The 27,006-nt window shown below is 44.1% G+C and overlaps 1 protein-coding gene across 4 annotated transcripts in view; it reads right to left on the bottom strand.

Moving 5' to 3' along the window:
* The window catches only part of NEURL1 (neuralized E3 ubiquitin protein ligase 1), a 170,065-nt gene that overhangs the window by 42,312 nt on the left and 100,747 nt on the right, over nt 1-27,006 (bottom strand). For all 4 annotated transcript variants that reach the window (XM_074907662.1, XM_074907665.1, XM_074907663.1 and 1 more), the window contains one exon: nt 23,790-24,111. In XM_074907662.1, coding sequence (XP_074763763.1) covers nt 23,790-24,111 — 322 coding nt within the window. The remainder of the gene's footprint in view (nt 1-23,789; nt 24,112-27,006) is intronic.

The following is a 27,006-nucleotide window of genomic DNA, read 5'->3' as shown; positions in this document are numbered from 1 at the left end:
GCTACATTTTTTTTATAGCTAGTAATTTCCAGCCAGCAAGGGACTATTCCAGTAAAACTAGGCAGAATCCGCTGTTTTCTTAAGAAAGATAAACAAAAGGCAAATGCAATGGGATCGCTGCTGCTTTTAAACAGAAAACCATGTAATTTTGCATGTCGTTATTGCAATACTTGAAGCAGCACAGACTGCTTGCTGTTGATCGGACAGATCTGGGGGGAGGTTGAATGAAGGAGCTGCTCTGTGCCTTCAGGAGCAATGGTCTAACTTCACTCCTGTTGTAACACTGCTCCACTCACCCTAAACAGGAACTTAGCTCTACAGTTTTGAAACTATGCATGGACAGCATGAATAAATCTCTTCACTGAGGGTTTCCTGCCATTCCTGCTGAATATCCAGTCCTATTAGTCAATGTCAGGCCCTGGGCAACATGAAAAATCACAGAAATCCATCCTGGCTGCCACTGGAAATCAAAGGTCAATCTCAAAAACTGAGAGACTTCTCCAGCCTTGGAAGGCATTCAGATTTCAAGACTACAAAATGCAATTGTCAAAGCTCTGTACGTTCATGTGAAACAGGAAGGAAAAATAAGACCCCGGACAATGGGACCCTGGACGGGTGGTAGAGGAATAAAGCTTTTCCTGGGAAGCCGTTTGCCAAAATGTTAAAATAGAATCTATTTACACAATAGATTGGAAAATATTAACAGCCAAAAATGTGTTAGACAACAGGATTTCAGATTAGAAACACTGAGAGGGTTGTCCTGTGACCACATTCTAAAATAATTTATGGATTCTCCAAACTGAGTAAATTGAGTATTTGCTGTAATGACCCTTTTGGTGGACTTTACACCTCTGCTTTCACCGTTAAGGTTCCCTTCTTTCCATACCCACAGCCATCTGCGTCCATCTCATCCCATTCTCCTGTTTCTCACCTCCTCCTCATCCCACCCCTGTCCAAAGTTTCCCTCCCACTGCTCTCCCACCACACCTGCAGTCACCAACTGCACCATGTAAACAGACTGTGCTTTAACTGTGCTTGAGAATAAGAGGCGGAAAGTCAGGCTCCCCAGTTTCTATTCCTGTCTGTCCTCCCTGCAAGGCCTTCTGGAGGCCATTTCACCTCCACGATCTGTGACCTGAGTCCTCCTCCTGCAAGGAGCTTTCGGTGCTCTGAATAGCCCTCGGGTGTCTGTGGGGAGCAAGGTCCAGAAGCCCTCATTGACAGATCCCATGCACACCTTGTTAACTGTTGAAACATTTTAGGTGTTAAAAGTGAGAAAGGGCCCTTTTAAGCATTTCTCTGAGGAGCAGATGGCCAGCAGCTGAACTTCTCCTGGAAATCTGTGTGGTTTTAAGTGGGAAACACAGCCTATAAAACTTTAAATAAATCTATTGTAGACTGCATAGTGACAGTCACTTACAATCCACCCTGTCCTTGCTGTTTCAGAGCCTTTCTGTGGCTGAGCATGAAGTGCTTTCAACATACCTGTGAGCCTTCCCAGAGCTGCAGGGAACTCTTACTCCCTACTTTTGGAGGAAATCTGGGATCAGCTCTCCCTTCCCAGCCAGGACTCTGCTTTTAAGTTTCCACAATGGCCAAAGTTTTTGTCACCATCCAGAATCTAAGTAAAATCATCAGAGACGTCACGTCTGATGGCTCAAATGCTCAGACCTGAGTCTCTGCTTTTAGCAGGTACACAGAGAGGTATCTCCTGGATCCCCAAAGAGAAATACAAAGCACTGGCTTAAACACATATTGCTGCTCAGTTAAGACGATGCTGACAGATAGAGAGGAGACACTTGGTGTAACTTTTCAGTGCTTCTTCATTGAGGGCATCCACCATCCTATACTGCAATGCTCCTAATGTGCTTCCCAACATGAGGGTCCACCCCAGTCATACCTGAATGTTTTCCTGGTAGATCACTTTGCCACAGGTGATGGACTTTGTGCTGGTAGGCAGTTATGGTGCTGAATCTTCTGCCCACATGAAAAATAAACAGATTAGCTATGATCTACAAAACTCTAGGATGCCTAAAATTCAAACACATCACATCCTGCTCTGATTTTACTCCCTGCACAGCATGTGTTCAACTGAAAAGGTTTCATCCCATGCCTGAAGGTAAGCAGGGTGAAGAGAGGACATAGTCTGTAAGGAGATGTTTGTCTTCACACTTGCTCCTGCTCTAAGAGCCACCCAGGTGAGAGAGCCTGAATATTTCAGCACTGCTCCAGCTCTGCCCAGGCCCATCTGGCAGTGTTGGGTGTCTCCCTGACTGAGGAGGCAGGGCGGGGAGGATGGAAAGAACAATAAGAGCATGATGTTGCATGTCCAACAGAGGAATCAAGAGGTATTTAAGTATTCAAGGGAATTGCCACACTTCCCCCTATACAGAAGTTGCATCGTGTGCTTGCGCAATGCAGGGAAGCACAGGGCCAGGAGAACAGTCCCATGACAACAGAAGCAACAACACATTCACTCTTCTCCTTTTTTCAGATCCTTAAAGTATTGTGAAGGCATAAACTGTAAGAGCTAAACTCCTTCCTTTGTAATTTTACTTTCAGTATGGGTAATTCTCTATTTTTAAGAGAAGCAGAGATGAGGCCCCTTTTCCCGTACCATTTGTATTTTCCAGATGTGCTGAAGGTCCCAGCTGAACTCCTGCTCCCTCCCATGGACACGGTGCCAAGGATAGCACCAAGCAGTAGGGACAGCTGACAGCCACTTGCAGCTGCAGCACCTCTTCCAACGCTCAGGTGGGTGAACAGTGAGCAGCTTGCTCTCACCATTCTCCAAAGGTTTACAACAATTCCTCCTTGCTGTCTGCATGGGATCTGCAGTCCTAAGTGAATTCCCTTTTCAACTAGACACACTGTGTTATTTCAGTGTAGCACTGTCTAGACAAGTGAAAACACTGTGAACAATTTAATGTATTACTTTCCCCTTGCTTTTCATGAAAATGGTGAAAGTCTGGAAGATTTCTGGTCTTCGTGCAGTGTTTGTTGGGGGGGAGGGGGGGGTTTGCTTGTTTTTATACATACCTACATACATAGAGAGAGCTGTAAATATTTATATAAAGATTTTCAAAAAGTCATTATTATTTTCAGCTAGTGAGAGGTCTTTGTCTCACCATGAGGATTTCTACAAGATTCAGTAATTTATCTTTATTCAGGCCATTCTGTGAATAAAATGGTCGCTGTCCTACCAGATAGGAAGCAGATACTATCCTCCCTCCTCTTGTAAAGCAACCAGCACACCTCAGAAACAAGCAGCAGCAGTTATTAAATGCAAGAGAACCATTTCTTTCACCCTGATGAACTCCATCCAGCCTCAACATTTCCTAAAACTGAAAAAAAAGATGACACTGCAAAATGTCTCGCATAAATTTTGCTGTCCTAGGAGCCTCCACAGACAATCCAAAGGGTCAAAGCACTTAAAGAAACCAGATTCTTAGGGGATTTCCAACTCCCACTTCCAAATCTCAACGATTACACAGCAGGCAGCCAGTATCACCCTTGACAGGTCCCCACCACTATGGCAATTAAGTGCCCAAATTTGTTTGGGTGCCTGAGCGTCTCACAGGAATCCTCCAACGTTTTCCAGTGAGATCTGGAGAGGGAAAATCCAGCCAGCAGCTACAGCATGGAAACCAGTGTAATCTATTCAACTTCTATTAATTCTTTTTTAAAAAAGAACGCTTTCTAGCATTTTCCCACTAAATATTGGAAATTAAGTAAGCAGAACTGTGTGAAGATATGTGGACAAGAGAGGACACCCATATGCATCCCTGAGTCTTGAAGCCACCAACAAACCAGCATCTTCAGCGCCAACATGGAACCTTGTTCAGCGCTGGCTGGCCAAGGGCTTTCAGTTCAGAACAGTCCATTCCAAGAAACATATAAGATGGAACAAGGAATTTTTCCCTCAACACTTGGCAGAGCAGTACACTAGCTATCTAAACTTAGACAATAAATACAGAATTAACTTCTCCTTCTCCACTGGAATCCCAGAGGTGCTTTTGGAAGGCTGCTTGTGCTCCATGCTGCAATGCCAGTGAGCAATGGGCAGAGGTGCTGTTGCCATGGGGGACAGCTGGGGAAGCACCCAAGTATGAGGATGCTTTTCTCCTCTGCATCCACATCGACTCCGGTGTGGGAGCTCCAGAAGTGCACAGTTCCTGCTGGTATTTCTTCTTCTTCCTGTTTCCATCAGGGCCAGGAATAACAGGAGAGTGGGCTCTCCCCCAGCCCCTCCTCTCCTGGTACCGGGACATGGCCAGCGGCATGAAGAGCGGGGGCTGAGGAACGCGCTTGAGTTACTGAAGCAAATGTCTTTTCGTGCCTCTGGATGTTCCAAGTTAAGCTCAGACTGCACTGCACTACACTTAGCTTGCATGTTATCCAAACTAGTCCAGCAGGGCCTAATCCTGATGAATAGCTGGGTAGCTATTAAAATTGTTTTCCTTGAACAGCTAAATGGAAATCTGAGAGCTTGATGCTTGAGCTAGCATTTAAAATGGGCTCAGGTAATCAAAACACCAGAACAGAGAGTGCTGGGGGTTCTGGAGGAGCTGAGATTCAGTTCAGCTTTGAACCTTTAGTTTACTATAGCAAACAATTCCCACCCCCAATAAATGAAACTCCCCATGGCTCCTTGCAGAGAATGGCTGGACTTGATCACAGGGCTTCACACTAGCTGCTTATACCATTTTGGCCAGCAGTGCTTCTTGTGCAACCTAACACCATCTGTCTGTCATTCTGTCATGTCACCTCAGGATGCCACTTTGGAATAAACATGTCACTGGTCATCCCTCACTGGAGACATTTGAGATGCCGGCATCCAGAACTGCAGCCTTCTCTCCATCCAGGCAGCAAACACCCAGTACAAATTCAGATCAACAAACAGCATGAAGGCAACTCCAGTACCTGCAAATTATTTTCCTGCACACATGGCCAAGCTGCAAACCATTATCAGAGAATGCCTGGTAAAGATGATACTCTGTGTGAGTGGTAATAGGTAGCTTTCAACTATCACACAAAAGCAATGCAGGTACACAACAGAGCAATGGATAAACAGGTTAAACGTATTAAATTCTCCTGATGTGCTAGCTTGCTCCAGGCCCTCTGGCATGGCTGATGGTGGGAAAGTCAGTGAAGACCTGCTGAGGAGGTGACAAGATGCTGATCAAGTAACTGATGTAATAGTCAGCATGCAGGAGGAGCCAGCTTGAGGACAGAGAGCCGTGTGTCCTGCATGCTGCTCTCATTCCCCTCCCCAACCACTCGATACTGGCAGAAGTGAGGACAGGCCCATAAAGATGGAGCCTCCGACCATACAGAGTGGGAGGATGAATGGAGGGAAGGCGGCCTCAGAGCAGCTCGTTTCCTGAGTGTGGCAGAGCCACGCAGCTCCCCAGACAGAGCTTCTCCCCAGGCACCACCGTGCCGGACCGGCAGGAGGGACAGGCAGCTCCAGCAAGCTGAGCAGGCACAGGAGCCACGTGCCTGCGCGTGCTTCTGTCCAGAAATGCCTCCACCAGAAAAAACTGGCTTACTACATCCAAGCAGATGAATATTTCATGAAGAACAGAAACACCGTCTGGGCATTTCAAGCAAGCAAACTGGACTGCATATTCACGTGCATGGAGGCAGGCATGCTGCATAAAGGAAGCCATCAGATACTGAGCCCCACTGATCTGGTTTCCTGAGCAGGCTGAGAGCAAGCTACAAAGAACTCCTCTCCAAGCCACATCCCTACAAGGAAGCCTGTATTAAAAAAAGAAAACGGAAGAAGAAACCATGTTCTGAGCTCAGCCAATGCTATGCACACTTCACTAATTGCAGCTGTTCTGAAAAACACTATCGTGAGGTAAACCTGGCCACAGAGGCAACAGATCAGCAGTGCTCCTTTGTGGCAGCCCTGGGTGGCTGTGGGGGACACACACGCATGCTAACTGCTGTCTAAACTGGACAAAGCAAAAGGCCTGCCTCCATAGCCACAGCCACATAAAAAAGTTTGGTACCAAGTCTGGCCCCTGCTAACAGTCTAACTTTCATGCTTTCTCTAAGAACTAATAAAATAACAGCAATTTTCAATGCCCAGAACACGTACCTTTCAGACAACCTGCTGTTGTGTAATATGAGGAGAGCAGCAGTGCTGCAGGGGCTGGACAATAATGCAGGAGTTAACTGAGAGCAAATGGATAAGAGACACAGAAAGAAAGTCAATAACATATGCGTACATCTGATATACCAAATAAAAGCTGTGACAAAGACTTCACCTGGGGACCAGAGATGATGCAAAGATGTGTTAAATGCTTCTCATTTCTCCTTACTTAATGTTTGCTGGCTGCATCAAGACAGTGCAGCCAGCTAAGGGTGTTCGGTGTGCCCAGGGGAAGCAAAGCCCAAGCACTGCATGGGGCTCCCTGGGATATTTGGAGGCTAAGTATCCCATTAGGTTGCACAGCATTGTGCAGAGGCCCTTGGTACCCAATGCCAGGTGTGGGTGGTAAGACACTCCCAGCCTTTGGGAGAGCCCCCAAAGTCACAGGGGCTCCCCCATGACAAGCCTCAGGTTAGCCACAGCAAGGCAAGGAGGGTGTTTTCACTCTCCCTGCTCTGATTACTCATGGATGAGCTGCAGGGGCAGCCCCACACCACAGACCCTCACCCCTGCAGCTCTGTGAGGGACACACTGAGTGCCCTCATCCAGCACAGCAGCTCCCCAGGCAGCAGCAGAGCCATCCGGCTGCGCGGCACACGGCGTTGGCACACCATAGCTGGGGGGAGCATATGGCGCAAGCCAACTGCGGAGCCTGATGTTCAATGAGACCTGACAGGTCCCACTGAGGTCTGCACACGGAGAAAGAGCCTGAGGCCCCCAAGCCGGCGACAGCGCCTCGACTCTGCCCAGCCCCAGCGCGCCCGGGGCATGCGGGATCCAGCATTTGGATCATCTCACAGCAGGCTGGCAGGGACCCAACGGCGTGAGCATCATCCCGTCTGCAAGAGCGCGGGGCTGGCTCGCATGCACTTTTACCCTTGGAGTGGGGGTGGGAGGGGAGCATGCACACACAGGGACATTCTTCACTTGTCACCTCTGGGCTTAGGCTGTTTCTTTCTTTGCAATCACCTAAAGGTGAGGAGGAGTTGAAAAGCTTTACACTGACAGGGCTGTCAGAGCTGCGGATGTAGGGCCTTCCGCTCCACGCCAAGCAAGCCCTCTGGAATGGTTTGGACACGATAGGTAAACAGTGTCGGGCTTGCTCAGCAGGGAGACATTTGTATTTAGATGTTATAGATAAGTGGTGCATATTTGAGACATCTGAAAGTTATTATTCCAGGCAGTTTCTAAACAGAGAATCACAGTTGCATAGCCCCTTAACTCCGAGCTGACAGGCAGGGTAATGATTTAAATTATTGTTAAACATAGGCTGTGTTTTAAGTGGATGGAATTCAACATCATGGTAGGTTTGGGGGAATGGGGGTGTATTGCAAAACACAACATTTCCAATTGCTGGAGCTCTAATCCATGGGAGCTTCTCCGCCAACGTGCTATGAAAATGGCAGCTGTAGAGATCCTCAAAAGGCAACATCACTCAGCTATCTTCTGGATCATTACCACTCCCTCTAATTGCAACAACTTTGATTAAGAGAAATGCCTTTTGAAAGCAAAACATAAAAAGTTTTCACAGACTGTAAAACAGAGTTCAGCAGTGAATCATAATTTTTATAATTACAAGTGATTTATGCTTCCTTGAGTTCAATAAGGTTATGTTTATTATGCTATCACTCTGTTTTTAACAAAGAGTATACTGATTTGTTCTTCATTAAAAGTCATTTGAAGCACAACTATTAGGTTGTATTAAATCAGTACATTTGTTTCATCTGTGAAGTTTGTTTTCCAGTGTTTTAATGTAATGCGGCTGGTACCCCTGCACTTGGCTCCCCCCAGCCCCCCCCGGCAGGCTCAGCAGATACTGCCATCGGAGAAGGCTTTTTGCCCCCACCATAAGATGCTTTCTAACGTGTCAAAGGTTAAGTGTGACAGCACACATTCGTGCCATACTGCAGCCTTTACACAGGCAAAACTCCAGCAAAAACAAACCCATCTCTTATGTGGAAAAAAGGGAAGGAATAATTAATTTCTTGCTTATTCAGCATCTGATTGTCTCTCTCTGTCATGAGCAAGCTCCCAGGCAGTATCTCCAACCTATGGCAACCTCATTTCCCAAATGGGTAATTCAGAATAATGCAGGCAAGAGGGTTTCATCTCTGCTCATAGCATGAAGATGCAATTGGGCCTAAAAAAAACCAATCACACCTTGTCACTTAAGGGAAATTACATGGCTGATTAATAATGGATGAGTCTCACAAAGGCTCACATTCTGCTCAGCTATCAGCATCTTATCCTAATTATCCTCACCAATAATGCCTAGAACTGTTTGGAAATTTTAGAGGAAATTGAGTTCACTCACCTAAGCTTTAATAACCATTGTGTCAAGCAGGGTAGGAGCATCACAGCACAGACTTTAGCATGTGCAACACAATACAAAACTGAGTCATGAAACAGTAACTCAAGTCTCTGCCAGAAACACACTCACAAGGCGCGCAAGTCAAACAAAGATAAAGCACTTCGGTTGGACCAGTAGCTTGGCTTGCCCACTTTAGCACATGAGGAATCCAATAACTCAGTGGAGTTGAAACCCACAGTTCCCTGTCAAGAAGAAAAGTGGTATCTCTATCCTGCAGAAAGCAGGCACTTGTGTGATTTGTCTCAGGAAGATGAACAATCTGAGCCTGAATCAGGAGCCTAATCCTTTATGGCTAAAATTAAGGATTACTTTTTGTCCCTTCCTGTTAACCATTAGTTATTGATCTGATGTACTCACACCAGTGTGTAAAGGCTTTCCCCTGCAGGCAGTGCTTGGTTGCTTTTCCTGCACAATTAAATCCTAATAAATAGTCTTCCCTCATAAAAATAATGGACCAATCTGTCAGGGCATTTTTTTTTGTAAAAAAAAAATATTCCTAGAGCTTGGTAAGAAACAAACAAGCAAGCAAAAAACCCAAGTGGGTATTAAAGCTACTACTGCCCTATTTGAAGAACCCAAGAGAACTGCAAAAGGAAACTGCAGCAATCAATAGAAAACATGGAAATGGTTCCTTAGTCCTCAGGCTGAGTTTGTGCAGTGACAACCCCCTGAGGCAGGCTCAGGGATCTCACCTGCCTCTTGGGACCTGCAAGAAGCAATGCCTACTCCTTCCTGCAGCCCCTTCAGCTGCTGCTCAGCCGACAGCACATCCCTCAGAATAAGGGGAAGTACAGCAGCAAGTGGAAGCAGGATTTCCTCCTGTGTTTGCTTCAGGAGGCAGAGACTCTGTGTAAGGAAAAGGAAGCCTCCTTCGTGCCGCCAAACCCCTCCTAGCCAAAGCACAGCCCAACGCTGAACAGTCTGACGGCACTCCACTCTTTCAATGGGCAGCCAACGTGGTCCTGGCCTCCAGACATAAAATTTGAGAGACAAATATGTATTGGCAAGAATAAATGTATGATAATGGCCCCAAAGAGAGTATTTCTCACTTGTTTTTCATTGTGGTCTACTTTTAGTAACTCCAGATAAGCTACTCAACCAGTTGAACCCAAAAGGATTCAAACCCTATCTATCTGAAACATTTCAGGACAGTCTGTTTTGGCAGAAGATCTCAGCACAATATGGCCAGTTTGAAAACCTTCATTACTAAATTCTCATGTCCTGGCACAAGCTGATAAGGCCACTGTGTTCCCTCCCCACCTGAGACCCAAGATTTCTTAGTTTCCAGAGGAATAAATCCTGTTAGTTTCTGCAGTCCTCTTTATGTTGTAGAGCCAATGTGGACTCAACTACCTGATGATGGGAAACTACAACACTAAAACTGGTGTAGGATATTCTTTGGTCTTACCTTTTCCACCAGTGGCATTGAATGTCAGAACAACAGACACCTCTCCAAACAAAATCACTGCAGCCTCAACTGCTTGGCTCCACCAGTCAGAAAAAGGATATTAAATATGGAGACAGGGTTGCAATCAGCCTTTTTGAGGAAATAATAACCTGGGAAATTCTGACTCATGCTGATTTGTGATCAAGGACTGTGACTGAGATACCAAAAAAAGGAATTGAATCAGATTTTCATGGCTGTGTCAGAATGAATTAATTCTCATCATATAACTGGAAAAGATTTAACATCACAGAAACATTTTTAGAATGACAGCAGGATATGGAGGCTGTGGTAAAGAGGAAAACATGATTATTGGGCTGGAGAGACTGACAGTGAGGAAAGATAAAAAAGAACTAAATATACCATAAAATAATAGCTTGGTCAAATAGCTGCCAATAGAAACATCCTGAGGAGGGGACTGCAGTTGTAAGCATCTGGGACTGCTGGCTGCGAATATGCCCCAGCCTACATTTATGCCAAAATAACCAACAGTGACACATCTCCAGGACTGATGGTGAAGTTATCTTTAGGTCAACCTAGAACAGTCTGACAAGCTCCTATCATTCACTGCTAGTTTTCACCCTTTGGCTAAAGCCAGGAAAAGATGGGTGCCTGGGTTTCTCCAGTAGCTGCCAATTACCCCTGTGCCCATCTCAGAGAAGGGCTAAGATTTTTTTTCCTCACTTTTGTGGTTGCCAACAAAACTCTTAAAGTAAAGCTGAGCTCACTCTGAATCTAGCTAAACCAAAGTCAGGCTATTTCAATTCTAAATGCTTGCCCACAGAAATTATTCAGGTTAGCATTACTAGTCCTTTTTAAAGCCATATTTGCAATGAATTTGCACTAATTTTCTAGGTTGTCCATTGTAACTAAACCCTCTGTAGGAAAAGACTACGCTCAGTACATATTTTAACAAGATTTTGTGGGGGTTTTTTTCTCAGCCAAGCAAATTAGTGATGCTACTAAGTGGAAGATTAGACTCTAAAGTGCGACTCCATAGACAGGAGTTTATCTGGCAGCAAATTCCACAGACACAGACTAAAGAGTGTAACTGCAAAGCACTGCCAAACAAAAGAGTATCTCCTCTCTCCTCACAGAGCCTGCTCACCTTCATCCAAAACGGTCCTTTGACAGATCTGTCAATGTTTGTTGTTAGCAGAAGACTTCTATAATAAATTAACTATATGATTAAAAGATCCATTGCACAAAGAGGAATAGGTGTTATCAAGAGCGGAATAAAGAGCCACCAGACTAATCTGGGACATAAGAAACACATCTGACTCAGATTTTTCCCCATGTGTCATTTTTCTCCTGTATCTTCATGATCCCTTTGATAGTGTTGGTAGTATGTACTTGACCTGATAAAAGAGCTCACTTATCTTCAAGGAACATGCCAGGCATCCACAGTGACCCATGCAAAACAGTTCAAACACACCTAACACCCTGTGCTGTCCAGATAAAGGAAAAAAAAAAAAAAAAGGAAACCAAAAACCAAAGCCATTGGGTTATGAATTATCACCACAAAGTCAAAATGAGCCAGTGATTTACAGGTATAAATGGAACCTTTTGTGAGTGGAGAAACCAGGCAAGAAAGGAATGGTATCTTGGTCACTGGATTGTTGTTCTTGACTTCCCCATCAATATAACCTGATCTCTCTTTGCCAAACCTGTCCTTCTTCCACTGCTTTCAGACAGCAGTACACCCTGTTTCCATGCTTTCATCTTCCTACTCCCCTCATGCTTCTGGACCCCTTCTTAAACTTTCCTGCACAGAAACTAGCCATGTTTTCCAAAAAAAGCAAGCATTGCTGGGAGGCAACCTCTCTACCTCCCCTCCAACTTCAGCAGTGCATTCCACGCTCCCCTGCTCATGCTCATCTCTCTCCTCCTTCTTCTCCTCCTAAAACAGTCTTTGCTTCTCAGAAAAAACATTAAGCACAGAGACTAATCCCTGCATAACCATTGATTACTGATTAACCACAGACCAATGGTTTTGACCTAGCAAGCCCTGCACAGAACCCAGTAACAAGCAGATGCCAAAGAAAGAGATCCAGCAAAGCACTTAAGCACATAGCTATCTTTAGGAATGTGAATTAACATACTTACTCAAGCATATACCTGATTTCTGGCATACCAGATACAACTACATATCCATAAGAGGTGGGTAAGTAGTTAACCATCCTGCTGATGATTAGTAGTTAACCACCCTGCAGCCTAATCAGTCTTCTTTTCTGAGTAACTGAGAATAGGTAATCTGTCCAGCTGGAAATCACACACCTTTAAAAAATAGTGGTTTACTTCCCACTTGAATTCTTCCTCCATCAGCCTTCACCCCTCAGCCTGCAAATGCAGAGCACCCTCTGACTCACCACTAGATTGTTACTTTGACTCTCTGGAGTCTTCATCTAGTTTTTATAGAGCACTAGACTTTTAGGTCTCTCATCCAAAACTGAAACACTAGAAATTATCATACAAATAGTTATAATAGTGTTTATGGCCTAAGATCAAATTATTTATGCATTTCTCTTGAGTGAACCAATTAGGCTGACTTGAAATTGCCAGTCCCCGCAGCTCCACAGTGAAATTCTCCATCAGTTCAGTTTTCTTTCCAGCAGTTTCTATCACTGACCAGCATGAAGCCAATTTCCTTCCACCTGGCCAAGCAGTGTCACAGACAAGATCACAGACTCTTCCATGTTAGGAAAGAAGCAATAAAAAACTCTTTTGACAAATGCTGGCAACATCAAGACTGACCTCAGATGTTGAGCATATTGCTGTGTATGGGGTCACTGAATCACATCCACCTAGAACCCACCAGGCCTAGAAACAGAAGCAGAAACCAACAGGACCAGTGTTTTTATCAAAAACATACTGTCACACAGGCCATGCTGGGATAACAGAGCTGTCTGCTGATGTCTGTGAAAGGCTCAGGAGAGTGATGGCTGCTGCCCACAGACACCAAAGAGGGCAAAGAAAATCAACCAGGGAAACACCGCTGCACAATGAGAAGGAAATGCAAATGTCTATGGAAACACATCAAACAAATTGTCATCGGTCTCTCAGTTAAAGTAAACACTTACATGGCTTTGAGGTGCTGGGGTCCTCTGGACTCGGGCATGCAGAGAGAGGGGGAACACTGCATTAAAGATTTTGGAGGCTTCAGATGTTTCCATGCAAGTGGTGCAGTATTTATTGGCATGGTACCAGTGCAAGAATAGGATTATTGGATTCTAAAGGCTTTTTCCCTGGAGTGGTCTTTATCCTCTTAAAAGAAGATAGAGCAATTAAACTTTTATTTTTTCCCCTGAAGAGAATTAATTGTCTGTGAAGGGTCACACTGGTGGCCAGATGAATCACAAGAGATTTTCATCTTCTTAAACACACCAGCCATAGCTAGTGGTACAAGATTTGATTCAGTGGCCATCAATCTGATTTATCCATCTTTTATCCCCAGCTACAGACTAAAAATTTATCAATCGCAAATAAGTTTAATTTCAAAATCTAATAGGAGTAGATGGCATGGAAATTTCTCTTTAAATATTTCTGTAGAAGCTTTTAACAAAAACTATGCTAATCAAAACTTGTGACTGGACATACTGTTCTAGCCTATATACATAGAAATGCTTTTTATAAATTTTGCAAAGTTCTGCCAACAGTAACCTGCTATAATTTCATGACAATATGAAGAAGCATTTATCTAGTACATGTCAGTACAATGGATGGTATTTTCATCAAATGCCTCAACATAAGGGAAACATGTAATAATGTCAGAAGAACTTATTGTGAAGATATGATTAAAAGAGTGTGACAGAAGAATGCAAGAATTTTCCTAAATGTCTGAGCAGGAGAGAGAAGCCCAGCATCTCACTGAGCACAGCACCTTGCAGGACCAGCTGCATCATAAGCAGATCTGATGTAACATCTGCATCAAAATCAGGAGTTGATTCAACGCAGGTAGTACATCTTAGAGAACAGAAGTAGCAGCTCAGCATGACTAAAAATGAAAGGCAGGAGAAAATAACATCTGTACTTGCCGAATTTTTTTCCAAGGAGGACCTAGAGATGCTGGTCACTGTCAGAGATAGGACACTGGATTCAGTGGACCTTCAGTGACCCAGTGTGTGTGGCCCAAGCTAAGGCTGGGACTAAGAACAAGACTGCAGCAAGCTGAGAACAGAAGAGTGGCGCAAGACCAAGGGCTCACTCAGCCTCAGGCTCTGCCTCCAGCACGGGGTGAAGAAGATTTGCAGGGAAGAACACACACACACACGTGGGCCAGCACAGGGATCCCTCCTCCATGCACACTCCAATTCTCCCCAACCCCTGAGAACACCAGTAATACCTTTGCATTTGCCTGCCCTGGAAGTACCACTGGAAATTCTACTTAAGAAATTTTTTCATTTGACTCAATCCATCCTCTATCTAGACAACCCCAAAGTTGCACTGTATTGTTTGTACTGACCCACAGTCATGTGAATTGCATTTCATACCCACCAGAAAAGTCACGTACAGTTGATGAGCAGAGAGGCTTTTTCTGTCTATGAAATCCCAACTAGTTAATATTTTCAGCATAAATGAAGAAAGGGGGTCATTCTAGCCCATGTATTATCATCATAATTTAGTGTGAAACTTAGTGTCTAAGGGCAGTTACTGGTAGCAGGTAGCAGGCACACTCTTATGCATCACACATGGACAATAACTTTTTGATGCCAGAAGAATGCACCATGATTTAGAATCATACAATACCAGGATGGAAGGGACTTAAAGGATCACCTGGTCCAATCTTTCTGGCAAAAGCATGGTCTAGACAAGGCAGCCCAGAACTCTGTCCAGCTGAATCTTAAAAGTGTCCAATGTTGAGGAATCCACCACTTCTCTGGGGAGATTATTCCAGTGGCTGATTGTTCTCACTGTGAAAAATTTTCATCTTGTGTTCAATTGGAAACTCCCCAGGAGTAACTTGTACCCATTATCCCTCGTCTTTTCCATGTGACTCCTTGTAAAAAGGGAGTCTCCATCATCTTTGTAGTTACCCTTTAAATACTAAGGTCTCCCCTAAGCCTTCTCAAGGCTGAATAAACCCAATTCTCTCAGCCTTTCCTCACAGGGCAGGCTTCCCAGTCCCTTGACTGTCTTTGTGGCCCTCCTCTGGACTTCTCCAGCCTGTCCACATCTTTTTTGTATAGTGGGGATCAAAACAGAACACAGTATTCCAGGTGTGGCATGACAAGCGTTGAATAGAATGGGATAACAACATCTTTATCTCTGCTGGTGATGCCCTTGTTGATGCAACCCAGCATCCCGTTGACTTTCTTTGCCGCTGCAGCACATTGTTTACTCCCATTGAGCTTGTTGTCCACCAGGATCCCCAGGTCCCTTTCCACAGAGCTGCTCTCCAGTCAGGTAGATCCCAGTCTGTGCTGCACTCCTGGATTATGTTTTCCCATGTGCAGAACCTTACACTTGTCCTTGTTGAACTTCATCAGGTTCTTGTCCCACTCTTCCAGCCTATCCAGGTCTTCCTGCAGGGTGGCTCTCCCTTCCAAAGTGTCCACTTCCCCACTCACTTTAGCATCACCAGCCAACTTCATCAGGGTACACGTGATCCCATCATCCAGACCACTTATGAAGATACTAAACAGCATTGGGCCTAATATCGATCCCTGGGGGACCCCACTTGTGACAGGTTGCCAGTTTGAAAAAGAGCTATTTACCAGCACCCTCTGGGTGCAGCCTGTTCGCCAGATCCCTGCACACTGCACGGGCCACTTGTCTAACGTATCAGCTTCTCTAGAAGGAGGCTGTGGGGAATCGTATCAAAGAATTTAGCAACAGTTCTATCGACAGCATTATATAATGTTGTGGCAGGCAGCACTGCTTACTTGACCGGGTTGGGCATTGCTGCACCAGTCCATCAGTGCTGGGAGAGCAGCCTGCAGGTAGTGCAGACCCGAGTTACTAGTGAAAGATCTGAGTCTGCACAAGCAGATGATGCCACCTGCATTTTTGCCATCTTTCAGCTACTCGTGAACAGCTACAGTTACACAGACCCTGAGAGGCTCATTTCTCCTGGACTGGAGAACAGTACATGGAAGGAGAGGCCCTGGCTTGAATCAGCACAGGTTCCCTGACTCAAAATGTTTTGTTTTCTTCGGGACAAACCAGTCAAGGTCTGGAGGAGCTTCTGCTGCTCAGTGTTTGGCCAAAGAGAAGTGATGAATGAGCAAAAACCCAAGGCTAGATTATGCTCACAGTATAAAACCAGAGTGACCGCACAGGTGGCTCCAAGTTTAGGCTGGTAAAACTGAGAGTAGAGTTGGGCTACAGGTAAGGTTTTCCAGATGGAGTGCAACAACAGTTCTGCTTATAAAGCTTGGAAAAGAAAAAAATTGAGACTTTGGAGTACAAAGCAATCTCTTTTTTAGCTGTGTTGCTGATATGGATGGAAAAGCGAATTTAATTTTATTAAAGGTGACAAATGTTTTTAATAACCCAGACACCTACAGGGATAACAAAATCATATTCTCTGTACAGAAAATTGGGTATTCAGCAGCTGTGATGCAAATTAGACATTCAAATGACAAACTGCTATCTCACACCAGCAGAGACATAATGTACAGAGATGGTGTTTAGTTTTATCATATAAGCAATGCTTAGCCATCATCTGTCATACAGGCTTAGGGGAAAGGGCCTCCACAGCTGGAACAGCTGGAATTGTAAGATTAACACAAGTTGTTATACTTTTACCATATCATCTACTCAGTTCACATTCAAAGCTTACTTCCAGCTCCAACTGTCTCACACTGGCGTAAATGCAGTCTTTTTGTCAAGCTATAGCTTTATAAATGAAGAGGAACTAGGTTTCAGCATTACAGACCAAGGTTTGTACAGTTTAAATTATTTTGCTGAATATTTTGGAGAAAGGCAGTAAGAAAGCTGCAAAGATTAATACCCTGTACCAAGATATTCTCTTCACCTTTCTTTTTAAAGACACTTAGTACAGAATTACAATAGGAATCACATTAGACAACCTAAGGAAAATACAATTATATGTGGCATTAAGTATCAATTAAGGGAATGCATTTTTTTAAAAAACCAGCATAGATATCTTATCCTAATGGTTTAAATCAGAACACCAAAATCTTTGCTAACATAGGAACTTTCTGAAATGCTTCTCAAAAGAATACACTGCTCCATTAGCAGTGTGTTATTATTCTCTAAGGGCCTGTCTATACCAGAAACTTCTGTAACTATCGCTGTCTAATATATTCAATTATTCCAGTAGTTTATACCTTTAATAGAAGTAAAAGAAGGTCAAAGCCCTTTTATCTGGAAATCTCTGTTTCCAGACTACAGGTTCCACACTTCTGTTAAAAAATAACAACACTTAGCAAAGGCAAGATAAACTTCTTAGTGCAAACCATCAATATTTACCTCCTTAAAGCAACAGCCAAATCAATCATTACAGCAGATATTTAATATGAAGACATCACATTTTTTAACACAGGGGCCTATCTTTGCAGTGTCAGCATCTGAACTACAGTGTACACATACCTATAATGTAAACACCACTTACAATTGTCAGAGTTTTCATATATCCTTGGGCTTTTACGGGTAACATGGAAAATATTATGTAGCCCTTTTTGCCTGTGTTAGGAACAATATTTCAGATTACCAGAACTAAAGTAACTTATCTTTCCACTGGTCATTCTGTCTTGTTACAGTCTTCATTTTTCCCAGTCTGGGCAACAACAGCCAGACTAATCCCTCTTAAATTTATTCTTACCCTGGTCCTCTTGCAGGCTCTTCGACACCAATGTGCATATTTTGTGGATATAATGTGCCCAATAACACGTTATGTGCCTGATTTTGTCCCTCCTGTTCACCTGCAGCAATGCCTTAGCTCCACAAGCAGTCCCACTAAGGCAATGGTGGTTCAGGTGAAAGCAACAGGTACACCAACGAGCAACACTGGTAAAATATATGTAACACACACTGCCTCTGTGCCACTTTGCAATTCAGCACCTCATCAAGACTTGGTGAAGCCTGAAACGATGATCCCTCAGAGACCTTATTTTACTTGGCTTCTGGCTGTTCTGACTGACTTGCTATGTGCCATCCAGCTGCACAGCCTGAACCCCGCAGCGCTGCCAGCACAGGCAGCGGGAGGGCAGAAAGGCTCTCGGGCCAGCCCAAGCTCATGGGCACAAATTCTCCACTGTTTACAACCCAATGAAAAGAGAGAAAAAAACCCACTGCACTGATGTGGCCAAGATCTCTGGCTTGCTTGAAAGTGCTGTGTCCAGCAGCCTTATCATCCTAAGCAAGACAGACCTGGAGGACAGACAGACTTTCAAGCACAAGGACCTGCCTTTGGGCTGTGGGCTTTTGGGTATCTGTCACATCTGGAAAAATACATCCCTCCAGAGGTGCCAAGGCAAAGCAGGGATTAATTAAAATGGCAAGAGATGAGTTATTTATTAAAGTGTTTTCACATTTTTAGTCGTGTTAGAGAGCTTCCTGCAGCTGCCATAGAGATAACAGCTACAGACAATAAAACTTTATGAGCAATTTAAATTCTCTCTCCCCCTAGGAGATGCGGAGAAACAACGACAACTGACTGTTTGCAGGTCGTGTATATTTTGCCTTCATTAAGTAGGACTCTGTTTAAACACATATTATTCTTTTCCATCAGATAGTCACAGACTTCCACAGAGAGGGTAAATAGTTTATAGCTTCCACTTTCAACAATACACTATAAAAATACACTGCAGTCATATTTGATTATCCAATTTTGTTTAGTGCGAAGCACTCTCAGCAGATCAGTCTGCTTATTTGCATGTGTCAGAATAGCAACAAAAATGGATTCCCGTGGGCAATGGAAAATAAGTTTTGCACTTGGAAAATAAAAAGGTAATAACCACATGGTAAAACTCCAGATGCATGCAATAAATCAAATTTATCATCAGTCTTATACCATTCACACCTGAAATTTGCCCATAAATCCACCTCATTTGAGGCTTATTTAATGTTTTTTCTAAAGGTGCCCTGGAGCTAGAGATTCAGTTTACCTAAAAACTGACAGGAGTGAAGAAATAAAAACGTTTCCTTCTTTCCCTACAAAATGTGCAACTTCCTTGCCAAATATACACCAGGTTGAGTCCTGAGATGGGAACATTTCCATCCATGAACAGTCCACATCTTGACTTTTGATACTTTGTAAACATGAAGCAGTAAGAAGTTAGGAAGAGAATCTGGAGAAAGAAAAGATTTCCTAAATATCTAATATAATATACAGTGCTGCCAGTTAATTCTACAAGGATCAGTATATGCATTTATGACTGAAGTATATTTTTATACTGTTTCTACTTCAGGTAAACCTAATACATAAAAATGCATTATGTTATTTAAATACATATATAAATACATATGCATTTAACATTTTCTCAGTTTGCAAGGCCTTACTAGTTTTTCACATATTTTATATTTACAAGAGGTGATAAAGCTTTGCTTTCAACAGGTGCCTCTCAGTGTCTTATCCTTGGTTTTCAAGTCTGTGCTGGTAAAAGACCAAGACTACACTGAATACTGCATGAATGAAAATACAGATGGATGGGAGAAGAGCATGAACAGGGTAATAATGAGCAGTAAAAGGGTCTGGTTGCTGACCATGCTGGTCATGAATGGGACCACTGGAAATACAGGGTGGGTAGAGAGGTATGCCGAAATCATAATTTCTTTGCAGTCCCATTTTCCATGCTTTCAGAGCACGTGTCGTGCTTTGAAAGATAAGACACTAGATGGTAGGACTAGATGATCTTTATAGGTCCGTTCCAATCTTAACCATTCTGCAATCCTGGGCTACAAAGTCAATGGCAAAAAAAATGGTGACATTTTCAAAAAGGCACCATAGAACAGATAAACCTCGAATTCCCCACCAAAAGGTACAGGAAAATGCTGAAAACACACGTTATGCTTTAACATACACATCACTGAGGAAAGTCATCATCCTTGCCGTCCTGCAGTGAGTCCACAGAAAGTGTACATGAACACTTCTTAGTCTATGCTGGGCTAACTAGCCAAGTGCTTGAAAGAAGTTAGCTACTGTGAGACACCACCATTTGGTTTCCATGAGCTGCCATCCTTCCTCCAGGGCTGCGAGGACCCCAGGATTTAAACAGCTGGTCCTTTCCCTTTCTTTTTTGATGCTTTATCACAGCAGCGAGGCAGCAGATTGCATATATTCCATTTTTCTCGGACTCTTTTTAAAGTGTGAATGAGCATGTGTGTATGTTGAAGTGATAACATAAGGCTAAGACACATTTCTAGTAAATATTACTTTAAATTATCCTGGAATGTAAAAGTGCACTTGTGCAAAACTAGCTGCCCAAAAAGGGAAGCAGAGCTGTAAACCATCCTGCCTGCAAGTTGAGCATGTTGGCAGGAGAGTCGCTGTATAAGGGCATGTTTACAGGTCACATAAGCCTGCATCTACACTGAAACTCATGCCCTAAAACACAGAACTTGCATGCACTGGATTGCAACAACCTCACCTATGCAGGCCTTTACATTGTGGCAGGAAACCAGCTGAGATTGTGTGATCAGAGGAGACCAGATTCCTGGGTGACTTTAAGCCTTTTTATCTCTATAACATGGGCAGAGGCAAGGAGAGCAAGCACTAGCCTCTCAACTGTGACTGAGCTTGTGAGCACTGTCAACCTCATCACTGAAGGCACTTCAAGGTGGATTTAAGCCAGTCTCTCATTCTGATTCACACCAGCGGTCACAGGCAAGACGTGGTCCAAACTCAGTTCCTGACCTCCCCTCGGCTGAGATGCAGTGGACTGTGCAAGCCGTTTCTGCATGTTTCAGAACAAAATCAAGCAGGCAAAGATGCTGCTTAAAGGGCTCTGCTTCTGAAGATACAGCAAGGGCAGTCAGACCCAGAAACATCTGCAACAGTGCACTGACAGCAGTAATGACATGTGGGTAACTGCCAGTAAGGCTGATGCTATGGCTAAAGCCATAAGAAGGAAATGAAAAATTAAGGTACAAACCAGCTGTTTCTCTTTCATCCACAGGCACAATTTAGTGATGCCAGAGTGTTGTGCAATGCCTGTGATGCTGATAGAGAGGGAGGCAGGACTGAGCTGGGCAACACGGCTGATAGCATCCCTGAATCAGGTGGCACTGCTTTATAAGCTCTGGCAAATCATTCAATCCCCCAGGCTTTGGGCCCCCTTTTGTTCAAGTGCCTCTTCATTAAATCTGTAAGACAAACAGTGTCACTAGACTTGGTCTTTGCCCTGCTTTACTGGGACATTTATTTTGGCTGGAACTGCTACTGTTATGCAGATAAGCAAAACACAAATGTGATGTTTTGGAAGTTGTGACTTTTGGGGCCACAAATGCACACTGTGCATTCCCCTGCATGGCTGGGATCTTGCAGTGACACAAGACTTGCTGTTGCACATCTTTCCTTGGGGCAAATCTGATGTTGGAAGTGAAGTTGCATTATTGGGAGTGGGGAGGGAATAATTCTGCAAGAAACAAAATGACAGACACCAGAAATGGTAAAATTTTTGGTCAATTCTTGGCTGAAATACACACAAGAGCAAATGGCAACAGTGCAGAGGTGCAGTATGGCCCTGCTACCCTACAGTCATTAGGAAAATAGTGAGGGTCAAGAACAAGAAACACGTTTGGGGTTGGGGGATAGAATAAATCATTAAACTAGAATCTGAAATGCTAGGCTCTTCTGTTCAACATACCATTCCAGCATCCCCACCCTCCATCAGATGCCCTGCATGCCATACCAGGCTGAATTCAGCCATATGTTTGTAGCAAAGTTATGAAATTCATTTATCAAGTCCAGGAGGTTTTGGCAAGTTGTCCTGTACTATATGTGTGGTCTGCTACACTAAAACAGGCACGCAGAGCATTGCAGTGGGTATGTCTATAGGATCCAGAGGCAACACAGCTGACTATTTCCCTGCTCTGACTTTTAGTGCTGTGTAATAATGAATGGAGATAGAGAAGACTCAAGCTGAAGACATTTCAGCACAATTTCTAGGCTTAAAGCCTGCTGAAGGCTGCTGGAACTAACTATAAATACGTATCTGAGCTCCACGCCAACTGTGTAAACTCAGAAGCTGCCTGCTTCATTCAGGGACTTTATACCCACCAGAGAGTCCAAAGCCTGTTAGACTAGAGGCAAGTCAGTGACTGGCAAGAGTCACATTTTCCTTGTGAAAGGAGATGTGGAAGATGCTAGGACAATGCAGGGGAGGATGATGGATAGGAAATGATTTCTCGGGTGTTTTGAAAGGAAACACATAACCCAGAGTTATGGGCCCTCATTAATCAGGCGGAGGAGTCCCAAGGTGCCAAATCTCAAAAGAACAGCCGGAGGACTTGGAGTCATTTATCAGCTCTTTCTAACTGAACCCTTGGCATGACATTTGCCCAAACTCTAGATCCCAATTCAAATATCACCACCTTGGCCTACAAACAGTTGCCTAGTGGCTCTGGTTCAAGCTGATTCACAACAAAGGATAAATCTTTCTGCTCTTAAAGCAAAAAGCTGCTGAGAAATTCTTTAATTCCTTTGCCTTGTGCTATCTTGGGCCAGTAGCTTTTGCAGCAAGAAGAGGTCAGTCCCATTTCTTCACCTCCTGAACCGACATCCCTCCTCCCTGACGTGTAGGTTGCTACAGACACTCCTGCCACACATTTATTAATAAAGCAAGCAGTGCAGAAAGGAGGCAGAACTGTCAGAAAAGCTTAAAGTTTTTGATATATGGCATGAAGATATCATTTTAACAGAGATTATCAGGCTGCACAACAGGAAAAAGCCAGGATCTCTCTCAGCCTAGCAAGATCATCCCATCTTCAGATGGAACTTCAGCTTATGATGGTCTGCAGCTACAATCTAAGCTTTCCATGGTGAAAACAAGACCAATGAAACTACTCTTACATGAAGAAGTGCAGTGATTTGCCCACCAGTGACAATGCAAAGCCAACTCTAAGGCTGCATGCTGACACCTCTGGTCCCCCAGCAACCTAGCTACCCCTTAAGTTGGGTCCTTGAAGACTCTTATCAGTTCCTCTAAGATACATAAACTCACACAGCCCAAACCTTGACAACCTGCACATTTGGGGCTAAATTGAGTCCTCATGAATGACAAACTATCTCCATTTCAGCTGAGGACGGCAGAAGACACAGGCACTCAGCACTCCTCTTCTTCCAACCCCAGCTGTACATAAAACCTTAGGGCTCCAGAGGATGAATCAAACTCCTCTGTGAAAGCAACAACCTGGCAAAACCAACCACATCTTCTCCCAAGTAATTTGGAAGATATCCATGTTTCAGATCTCCCCACTAAACCAGCCAGAAAATCATAATAGCGCCATCCAGAAAGGATTTATCTGTAACACCTAAAATGTATTTCCCCACTTCGGCATGGGGAAAGCAGCAGGTAAAATAAAAAAGAAAGTTTTACAAGGTATATGCCACGCTCCAGACTATGCTGTGATAGAGCAACACCCCTGAGCAGAAATCCGCTTATTTACAGATGGCTTCTAGTCCTATACTGTAGTGGTTGTTTCCCACCTCCCACTCACGTTATATTTACACGCTAAGTTTCAAACACCCACCAATCCAGGCTGAGGTCGTGAGATCCTCTGGGGAGGAACAATGGCCATTTCCCTGCACCTGCCCCAGCACAGCAAGGGCAGCAGGCAGTGGCAGGGTGGCCCTTCGTCAGGGACAGCTCAGCATCACCCCTGTGCATTTGGGCCCAGGTACTCACCTAAGAGCTGCACTCCACGGGTGAGTCCATAGACGTCGATCAAAGCCCAGAGGGGCTCTGCTGTCCTCACCCCACTGAAGAAAAGCATCGCAGCAGAGTCGTTCACCCGATAGAAAACCCGTCCTTTCTTGTCCACCCAGAAGGCTATGATGTTTCCCTCATTCGCAAACTCTTCTGGAAGAGCCTTGGCCCAAAAACCACTTTGGGAAACCAAGTCAGGGCACGCGTACTTCGGCAGCGTGTCAGGGTTAATCCTTGATGGATCCTTGGAAGTAAACCCAAGTCTAAGAGCCCCACTCCAGCAACACTGCTTTTTAGTGATCTGCAAAGATAACAGAAGCAATAACAGTGTTTGGCACTTGAACATTTATTTACACACTACAAGCTCAATGCCATCAAGCACCACCAACCACCACTCAGATGAGCCCACTAGATTTAGGAAGGATCTTACCCACCAAATACTGCTGTAGCTTTTTCAGCTGCAAGCAGCAATGCTGCACACTTAGGATACAATGCACATATTTTTTAAAAAATCAAATTAAATCTATGTGGAGAGATGAAATGTAATTAGAGCTGCATGATGACTCACTTCTATTTCTCGGGTAATTCCTTTTGGCCTGAGAATCATCCTCTCACAAAATGTGCCCAAAATGGCCATAAGAGCTTTTATCTCAGCACCTGCAGCAGCAGAGCTCTACCCCCTGTAGTGCTCAGATGATGGGGTCTCTCACAACCTGAGGGAAAAACACTGGCTCCAGGATCACAGCCACTACTATAGGGTTTTCTGTGTTTCCCAGTCAAGTAAAAGACAGTCTTCCCCCGTTTTAGCTTGTCAGATTGGATGAAATCACAGCCTTGCAGCAGAGAACTTGTGTGTGGGAAAACACAATTTAAAGTATTTAACTGTATTTAAACACACAGTTAGGAGGCAATGATAGATGTTGCCTTGTGATTGGGGAAAACCTATTTATTTCAGCTGCCAGTGGTGTTTTTCAAAAGATGTTGTGCACATCTACATGCCACCTGTCAGTATGTGGTTTCTCAGTGTATCTGGCATCAAGAATATCTGCTATAGTTTTTGGGATGGTGCATGTGTCACATCCACCCTTCTGCACCTGAGAGACATCAGGACAAAAGATCACAGATGCCTCTAGAGCCGTCAGCTTCTCACACGATCTGAGCCCTGGACTGAAGGGGATCTAAGGGGAGCAGGCAGCAGGTCCTAAACATGTACAGCACATCTAAACCACCATGCAGTTACAAGGACTCTTTATTCCCATGGAAGCAGGGTTAGTATGGTCCCCAGATTGAGATGATGCCCTTGGAGAACTTTTCATTTTGTTGTTTGAGTATGAACCTGCTGGGAACTGTTCCTCTCAAAGGGATTCAGCCTGTCAGCATACAGGTTATGAAATGAAAGACCTAAGGAAGCTGGGTCCAGTCCTGATGTGGGGCCAGGACAGTTCCTGCATGCCAGCTGACACATAACTGGTGTTTCTGTTCATGCACTGAACCTGCAGCAAACATGAGAGCACTTGAGATAGACCTCTTCCATCAAAGCCTTGGCAGCCTCAAGCAATTTCACTCTTGACTGAAGGACAACAGCAGAAACATGGACAGGGACCACCTACCAGATGTCACACAAAACTTGCTACCTTATTGTAATTTCTTGCTCTGCCAAACTACTAATGGTTGAGACGAGTGGCAGTGCCAGAGACTGAACTGCCCAGGACTGCAGGACTTTGTCCTCAAAAGCCTGGCAACAGCCCTTCATGTCCCAGCTTGGAAGCACAGGATTTTCAACAAGGGATCCTCCACGACATTTTCTTTGGACTTTAGAATTCTCTTCTAATCACATTTGTAAATACTGCATTTTTCTTTCACATGTTCCTCTCCAAGGCAAATCTAGGGGCACAACAAGCTCACAACAAAAGAATTGTTCAAAGCCTAGAGATTTCTGTCTTATAATTAGCATATCAGAGAAAATAGAGCTTCAGAAAAATGTCATCAACAGACAGTTCCTTGGTTAAGTGAGTGCTGCTCTTTATCCCTACTCAGTTCAGCCAAGCACCTAAACTGTTTACATAAAACACTTGAGCACTGACCTCAGTCCCAGGAACTATGGGAAGCTCCTGCTTGTGGTATCCACACTGGGGTGGCACTAAAAAGGGCTGAAGCAGATTTGCTATTTTATACACTGACCAGGATGGGATGGGATCATGCATCTCCCCAGCGGAAGGGGGGTGTATGGGATGCGCACATAACAAAATGAGGCACATACATACATTCCAAGAAGCAGCCTGGATTATTTATTGCAGCAAATTTACTGCAAACCCTAAAAGTTTTTGGGTCTGAGATAAATATGGCCTCATTGTTATTTGTACAATTTACTCTTTCACAGTCTCTTGCCAATACTTCACAGCAATCACAGGCTGCATGAAGTAAATATTCATATGGTAATGAAGGCTGCACATGTTCCATGTATTAATCAGCACCTATAAACAGTTCTCAATACCATCTGACCACAGGCAAATTAATATCCAAATTAAAATCTAGTATAAAGCCTGCCAAGAATTAGACACAGCTGGACAAAGGGTACGCAGTTTTGCTAAAAAAGGCAATGGTTAATGATGGACCAAATTATCTTTTCGGCAGCCACTGCTAGCAGAAAAGCTTGGGAGGTCCACTGGGTACTAGAAGGGGAGGAAAAAGATACAATCTACACCCAAACTGCTAAGCCATGGCTGCTTCCACAGATTCAGGCTCCTGCTCTTTACTGCCCTGTGCTTTGTGTCACCTTTGACAGCCTCACACCACTCTCTATCAGTACCCTGAATTACACAGGAGAAATCAGACTGGGACATATACGTCAGAGGCAAAGAAAGAGGAAATCTGACTGCTTGATGGTTATTCCCAAAGCTGCAAAAAAATCTCAGAATAAAACCTGAGATACAATATCTCATAAACAGAATGAAATCTCCTGACTTCTTTCCTCTATTTTTCCAAAGAGAGTTTAGACTTTATAGGACCTGAATGATGGGGTTCGTGGTTAGTCTTTAGCTGGTAAGAAGGTTTAAGAAACCATTTTCCACAGGCACACACACTAACAAGGCAATTGCAGGATGGACTTATCAGGAAAGCAAAGATATTTTCACATTTCCATTCATCCCTAGAGTACAAGTTCTGCTAAGTCTGTTGATTATTCCCATGAGACCTC

The sequence above is a fragment of the Athene noctua genome, chromosome 5 (assembly GCF_965140245.1).
Source record: "Athene noctua chromosome 5, bAthNoc1.hap1.1, whole genome shotgun sequence".
NCBI lineage: Eukaryota > Metazoa > Chordata > Aves > Strigiformes > Strigidae > Athene > Athene noctua.
This window is presented reverse-complemented; position numbering and strand designations above follow the sequence as displayed.